This window comes from Callorhinchus milii, unplaced genomic scaffold (assembly GCF_018977255.1).
Source record: "Callorhinchus milii isolate IMCB2004 unplaced genomic scaffold, IMCB_Cmil_1.0 Scaffold6, whole genome shotgun sequence".
Lineage (NCBI taxonomy): Eukaryota > Metazoa > Chordata > Chondrichthyes > Chimaeriformes > Callorhinchidae > Callorhinchus > Callorhinchus milii.
Window position 1 is genome coordinate 191,098 of NW_024704747.1, and position 7,280 is coordinate 198,377.

Sequence of the window (7,280 nt, forward strand, 5' to 3'; positions counted from 1 at the left end):
GAGGGTCTTGAGGCGGGACCTGAAGGAGGCCAAGGAGGGGGCGAGGCGGAGTGATTGGGGGATGGAATTCCAGAGGTTGGGAACAGAGTGACTGAAGGCTCTTCCGCCAACGGTGGGGTGGGTGGGTTGGGGGACGTGGAGCAGCCAGAGCCGGCTGAACAGAGGGAGCGGGCAGGTTGGTAGGGGGTTAGGAGGTCACAGAGATAGGGTGGGGCGAGGCCATGGAGGGCTTTGTAGGTGAGGACCAGGATCTTGAACTGGATCCTCTGAAGGATAGGGAGCCAATAATAATAATAATAATCCTTGCATTTGATATAGCGCTTTTCACGTCGGGAGGACATCCCAAAGCGCTTCACAGAACACACTGTAAAGTGAATTGACTGTATATTTGTGGGCGAACGCGGCAGCCAATTGCGCACAGCAATGTCCCACAAACAGTCGTAGATTAAAAATGACCAATTTATTATTGTTTTGTTTTGGAGGGATTATTATTAGGCTCTGTGTGGAGTAAGGAAACTTGCCCGAGGTTTCGCCCTCTGCCTGGAATTGAACTCAGGTCTCTCACTTGCAAAGAGAGTGCTCTAACCACTGAGCTACAGGACTCCAATGGAGTCGGGCGAGAATGGGGGAAATGGGGTCACGGAGTTTGGTGCGAGAGAGGACACGGGCTGCAGAGTTCTGGATTATCTTCAGCTGTGGAGGGAGGATTTGGGAAGGCTGACAAGTAGGGAGTTTGCATAGTGGAGCCTGGAGGTGATGAAGGCATGAACAAGAGTTTCAGCGCCTGAGGGGTGAGGCAGTGGCCGAGTCGGGCGATGTTATGGAGGTGAGGGAAGGCAGAGCGGGTCATGGCTTGAATGTGGGGGAGAAACGACAGTTGAGGGTCAAACAAGACCCCGAGGTTCCTGACTTGCTTCCTTACTTCATTGTGATCATATCCTGAACAACTAGCCCACCCGTCAGATCAGTTCTCACCACTAAATATCACCCTTCCCACCTGCACGCACCTCTCTAATCACGCAATGCAAATATACACCCAGATGAACATACACCACTGTCCTCTCACCTCACCACCCTGAAAATACAGCCGAGTCCCTGGAATGTGTCCTCACCTTGTGCAAACAGCAGTCTGATTGTTTGACCTGCTGTCAGGCACGGGCATTTGATTTAGATCAGCGCTGAGCTCTGGCTCAGGACAAGGGCATCTGACACCCCTGAGGGTCACTAGGAGGCTCTGAGGGTAACTTGCAAGGGTTTCAACACCTTAGAACATCCTCCCCACGTGAAAGGCTCCATACAAATGTCATTTGTATGGAGCCTTTCAGTGTGCGAGATGCTCTCTCTCACAAGTGGGGTCACCCAGTTTGTTATCCACCACATCTGAGACTGAGATTCCACCTGGTCTTAGCCTGCCACACCATCTAATTAAGCAAGACTGTTTCATGGATATGAAAGCTCACAGCTCATGATCTCCTTGCATTTGATATGGCGCCTTACCACGTTGTTGAGATGTCTCACAGTGCTTCGCAGGATATATTGTAAGACTGTAAGGATATGTTGACCGTATTTTGTGGGTGAAACGCAAGTGCCAATCGTGCACAGCCGTGACCCACAGACAGTCGTGGACTGAGGGACCACTTTTTTTTGAGTGATTATTACCCCTGGAAAGTGATCCGTCAGTCGACAAACAACCAGGTCCCTATTTATTGCTGAGCAAACAGGCGAGTGGCGTAGACACTCACTTTAGGTTCCGCTCTGCCCGGGGATCGAACCCGGGTCCCCTCAGTGATGGGGCTCTCCCCCCCTCTCCCCCCCCCCCCATGGTGTCAGTGATGGGGCTCTCCCCCCCCCACCATGGTGTCAGTGATGGGGCTCTCCCCCCCCCACCATGGTGTCAGTGATGGGGCTCTCCCCCCCCCACCATGGTGTCAGTGAGGGGGGGGGAGAGGGTGAGAGACGCTCCCTGTGGGGGGGGGGGAGAGGGTGAGAGACGCTCCCTGTGGGGGAGGGTGAGAGACGCTCCCTGGGGGGAGAGGAGAGGGTGAGAGACGCTCCCTGTGGGGGGGGGAGAGGGTGAGAGACGCTCCCTGTGGGGGGGGGAGAGGGTGAGAGACGCTCCCTGTGGAGAGGAGAGGGTGAGAGACGCTCCCTGGGGAGAGGAGAGGGTGAGAGACGCTCCCTGGGGCCGCGCCTGCGCAGTGATGCTGGGCCTAGGCCTGGGCCTGGCGCTGGCGGCGCTCTCGGCGCTGCTCCTCCTGTTGTTGTGCCGCCGCCTCCGCGCTTCGTCCGCCACCGCCGCCCGTCTGATGGCGCGGACCGAGAGGCCGCTCTTCAGGATCGCGTGAGTGTCCGCTGCTCCCGGGGTGAGGGTTAGGGTGAGAGGCCCCGACACCGACCCCCCGACGGCACTAACTGAGGGCACTGCCGTTACTGCCGTCACTGGGGGACAGCGACAACAACAACAACAACACTAACCCACATGTGAACCTGTGACTCGTCGTCCAGACGTCCCCGAGTGCTTCACGTGGTTTTGCTGTCCGTGTGGTGTGTGTTGTGGGGTATCACAGCCACGAGGTGAAGGGCCGTTATTCTGGGGATCGTCGCCCCGGAAACACCGGGACAGAGGAACTCGGGGATCGCTTTCCCCACTCCCGAGTCGCGAGAGATCTTTAACGTCCGCCCGAACCGGGCACAGCCCGGGGGGGGGGAGGGGGGGGCTCGGCTTAACGTTCCGCCCCCGGTAATCCCCCCCCCCCCTCCCCCCGGTAATCCCCCCTCCCCCCCCCGCCGGCATTGCCCTGAAACATCAGCCGAGAGACCGTGGGGTCGCAGCCCCGCGAGGCTCGAACCCACAGAGCCTCCTCACCGGGAGGGGTGGGTGGGAGGGAGAGGCTGAGCCTCCTCACCGGGAGGGGTGGGGAGGGAGGGAGAGGCTGAGCCTCCTCACCGGGAGGGGTGGGGTGGGGTGGGAGGGAGAGGCTGAGCCTCCTCACCGGGAGGGGTGGGGGTGGGAGGGAGAGGCTGAGCCTCTCCTCTCGGTGGTTGACTTCCTGCCCTGTGACGGGGCTGTGGTTTCAGGTACACACTGTACACGAGGACCAAACTGGGGTACATTTTCCACAAGAAGCAGCTGAGGAAGGCTCGCGAGTGCTACCCCTCCGGCCATTCCGTGGTCAACCCCACAGTGATCAACGGTGAGTTCCCCTCGGGCGGGAGGGGGGGGGGCAGGAGTGGGGGTAGGAGGGGGGCAGGAGGATGGGGGGGTAGGAGGGGGGCGCAGGAGGGGGGGAGGAGGGGGGGTAGGAGGGGGGGGCGGCTGCTTTGCTTGAATCGTGGTACCCGACAGCGAGAAGGCGGCCCCGGGGCGCCGCCCCCCCCCCCCCCCCGGTGTGAAAGACGCGGCGCGCAAATGTGATTTGTTGTTGTTGTTCGCCCCACTGTGCGCCTGTGCTGTGGGGTCACATTCAGCTGCTTCTACAACACAACGACGACAACAACAACAACAACAACAAGATTCCATTTATAGAGCGCACTTTCACGTCGGGAGGACATCCCGAGGCGCTGGACGGTTGGGTCGGGACCCGAGCATTGGGGGGGGAAATGGTCAGAGTGAGGGGAGGGGAGGGAGCGAGGAGGGGGGAATGGTCAGGGTGAGGGAAGGGAGGGAGCGAGGAGGGGGTAGAGAGTCGAGGGGGGAGCTGAAGGCGCGGTGGAGCTCACTCGCCCCTTTGCGGTTGGTTGTGCGCGAGTTACCGGATGTGAACCCGGTGTTATCACGGGGTTCAGTGTAATTTGCTGTGCAGCGAGTGGGGTGGGAGCTGAGGGTCTGTCTCTCTCTGCCTTTCAGGCGTGAAAATCCTCCCGGTTCCCATCCTGTCCGACAATTACAGCTATCTGGTCATCGACACCGCCTCCAGGCTGGCAGTCGCCATCGACCCGTCTGATCCTCTCAGCATTCAGGTAATGCAGCTCCCCTGCCCCCCCCCCCCCCACAGACACACAGGTAACAGGCTGCTCCCTCCCCCCCCCCCGTAAAACACTGTCCCCCTCACTGATGCATTGCCCCCCTCACTAACACATTGCCCCCCCTCACTGATGCACTGCCCCCCTCACTGACACATTGCCCCCCTCACTGACACATTGCCCCCCCTCACTGACACACTACCCCCCTCACTGACACATTGCCCCCCCTCACTGATGCACTGCCCCCTCACTGACGCACTACCCCCCCCTCACTGACGCACTACCCCCCCTCACTGACACATTGCCCCCCCTCACTGACACATTGCCCCCCTCACTGACACACTACCCCCCCTCACTGACACATTGCCCCCCCTCACTGATGCACTGCCCCCTCACTGACGCACTACCCCCCCCTCACTGACACATTGCCCCCCCCTCACTGATGCACTGCCCCCCTCACTGACGCACTACCCCCCTCACTGACACATTGCCCCCCTCACTGACACATTGCCCCCCACCCCCACTGACGCACTGCCCCCTCACTGACGCACTACCCCCCCTCACTGACACATTGCACCCCCTCACTGATGCACTGCTCCTCCCTCACTGACGCACTGCCCTCACCCCCCCTCCGTACACACACAGATGTAACACCCTGCCACCCCCCCCCCATCCACAGGTCCTCTCAATGTGGAAGCCGCTGTACAAGTGTAATTCTGTATTGTGTTGTCTCAGTGGATTGTGGTAAGGATGAGCAATCAGTGTAATGTGAGGAGGAAATGACTGCATCCTCCAGGGACAGGGAATGAGGCTCCCATAACATCACTGTGATAAAGTAAACAGCTCAGCTTCCTGCCAAATCCCTCCACACAGTGAAACTGACCAGCCATGTACTGTACTGTATGGTCTTTTGTTTGGGATTCGCTGCACAGTGAGAGTTCATAGCTCAGTCCTGCCTCCGGCAATGATGAGCATTGGAGGAAAATGTGTGTCATTCTCTTTTGCAGAGCGAGACACACACACACACACAACCGATGACCAGGGAGCATTACTGTGTCTCTAACCCTGACCTGGAGTGTGGACGCACAGTGTAGAGGGAGCTGTACTTTCACAGTTGTGTAATGCTTCAGGGTCTGTAAGAGCAATGTATCCTGTGCGAGGGGCTGGGCTGGAGTGCTGTAGCTGTCACTGATGTGCTGATGTTTTTTCAGACTTGTCTTGAACAGGAAGGCGTGTCTCTGGAAGCTATCCTCACCACACACAAGCACTGGTGAGTGAGATCATTGTGGCCTCATTTCTCCAGAGGACTCTGAGGTCCGCAATTCCACCGCAATTGAGGTTCATAATGAGGGGGCTCGAACTCTCCGACCTGCTCACTCCACTACCCCTGCCTCTGCCCAACTGGCTCCAGCCTCCTGCATGTCCCTCATGCCCTCCGTTCCACCATTGGTGGACGTGCTTTCAGCCACTACGCCCCAAACCTCTCTTCCCCCAGTCTGTCCGCCTTGCCCCCGCCTTCCCCACCTTCAAGTCGCTCCTGTAGACCTTCCTCTTCGACCATGGTTACGGTCACCTCCCCCTCCCCCCCGGCTCGCTGTCGTGCTCCGCCACTGTCCAGCTCTGAGACGTTACCCTGCGTGAGGAGCGCTGGGTAAATGTAAGTTATTGTTAATGTGAAACTCACACAGCAATGTGGGAAATTCGTGCATCCCACCTCAACATGGAGGCCGTTTACCACAGCTCCACGGAGGAGCTGGCAGGTAAATTAAGACAGAATTTAAGAATTTACCACAATTCTGTGTGATCTTCACATTTTACACATCTAACCTGAGACTCCCTCCCTCTGACCCCACTGCCTCGCCCTCACCCCTCCTCCACCACATACCCCTCCGTTACTGACCCCACCCCTCTGACACCCCCCCTCCTCAATTACTGCCCCACCCCTCTGCCACCCCCCCATTCCTTTGTTATCCTCCCCACCCCTCTGTCACCCCCCCCCACTCCTTCGCTACTGCCCCCACCCCCCCCCACTCCTCCGTTATTCCCCCCCACCCCTCCGTCATTAACCCCCTCCTCTACGTCTGTGTTCTGGCCTCCACAGGGACCACAGTGGTGGGAACAAAGCGCTGAAAAAGATCTACAAATGCTGCCGGGTGTATGGGAGCTCCACAGACAACGTCCCCGGCCTTACAGAGTGAGTGTGAGTGTGTGAGGAGTGTAGACGACCCTCTCTGCTCTCCACCCTCCCTGATCCCAATCCCGCCCCCCGCCCCCACCCCCACTTGGGTCCTAATCCCTGACAGTTCAGCGCCTTGGGACGTCCTCCCAACGTGAAAAGCGTTTTACAAATGTAATTTTGTATTGTGTGTGTATGGGTATGAGAAGTGTGTGTGTGCGAGAGCAGTGTGCGGATGTGTGAGGACTGTGCATGTGTGCGAGAGAAGTGTGTGTAAACAGTGTGTGTGTGTGTGTGTGTGGGACAGGGTGAGGGGTGGCTCAGGCCTGGAGTTGGGGTTAGTGTCAGGCTGAGTGTAAGAGCCTCTTGTGTTGGGAATGGCTGGTTTTCGGCTTTATTTTGGCTGCCCAGGATTTGCTGACAATGTCCCCACCCAGTATTGTATTGTAGGTGATTCATTGAACCCATCGCTCTGGTTTCTGCCTGTCACCGAGCCCGCCCGCTTCTCAATATAGCCAGCGGGTCAACGCCAACACCCACACCCCGCCTCACCCCACCTTACTCTGGACTCCTGTGCCTTCACCCTCATTGGCCTTCCCTCTCGCTCACCAAACACTCACCCAAAGAAATATTTCCGGTAATATTTCTTGCTCTTGGCTGGCACAGCCACAGCACACTTACCTTTGAGAACCGGGGGAGAGAGTGCGTGGGGTGTGTTGGTGCAGGGGAGCCGCGGAGCTGGGTCAGCTTGTTGTCACCGCTGCTGTGAGCTGATCTCCATCTCTCTTTCTCTCTGGCGGCAGCCCGCTGGCCGACAAACAGACCATCCACGTGGGGAACCTGCGATTCCAGGCTCTGGCCACCCCCGGGCACACCATTGGGCACATGATCTACGTGCTGGACGGTTCCCCGCACCACGGCCCCGCGTGCGTCTTCTCCGGGGACCTGATCTTCCTATCCGGCTGCGGTAAGTCCCGCCCCATCACCAGCACCATAACCAGCACCGGGTCTCCCCCAGCGCCTCACACACATCGCGCCATGTCCTCCTGTCTTCATCAGGACAGAACAACTCGTCCTGGAATTTCACACTAGTGTCACACATTCACTGCTCACACTCGTTCGTCGCCGGGGTGCACAAGCT

The 7,280-nt window shown here is 58.4% G+C and overlaps 1 protein-coding gene across 1 annotated transcript in view; it reads left to right on the top strand.

Annotated features, from left to right (window-relative positions):
• Positions 1 to 2,180: 2,180 nt before the first annotated feature.
• pnkd (PNKD metallo-beta-lactamase domain containing) overlaps positions 2,181 to 7,280 on the top strand; it is a 17,226-nt gene continuing 12,126 nt past the window's right edge. Inside the window, exons 1-6 of the mRNA XM_042336169.1 lie at positions 2,181 to 2,341; positions 3,079 to 3,194; positions 3,848 to 3,960; positions 5,175 to 5,233; positions 6,065 to 6,157; positions 6,943 to 7,106. Coding sequence (XP_042192103.1) covers positions 2,202 to 2,341; positions 3,079 to 3,194; positions 3,848 to 3,960; positions 5,175 to 5,233; positions 6,065 to 6,157; positions 6,943 to 7,106 — 685 coding nt within the window. The 5' untranslated portion in view covers positions 2,181 to 2,201. The remainder of the gene's footprint in view (positions 2,342 to 3,078; positions 3,195 to 3,847; positions 3,961 to 5,174; positions 5,234 to 6,064; positions 6,158 to 6,942; positions 7,107 to 7,280) is intronic.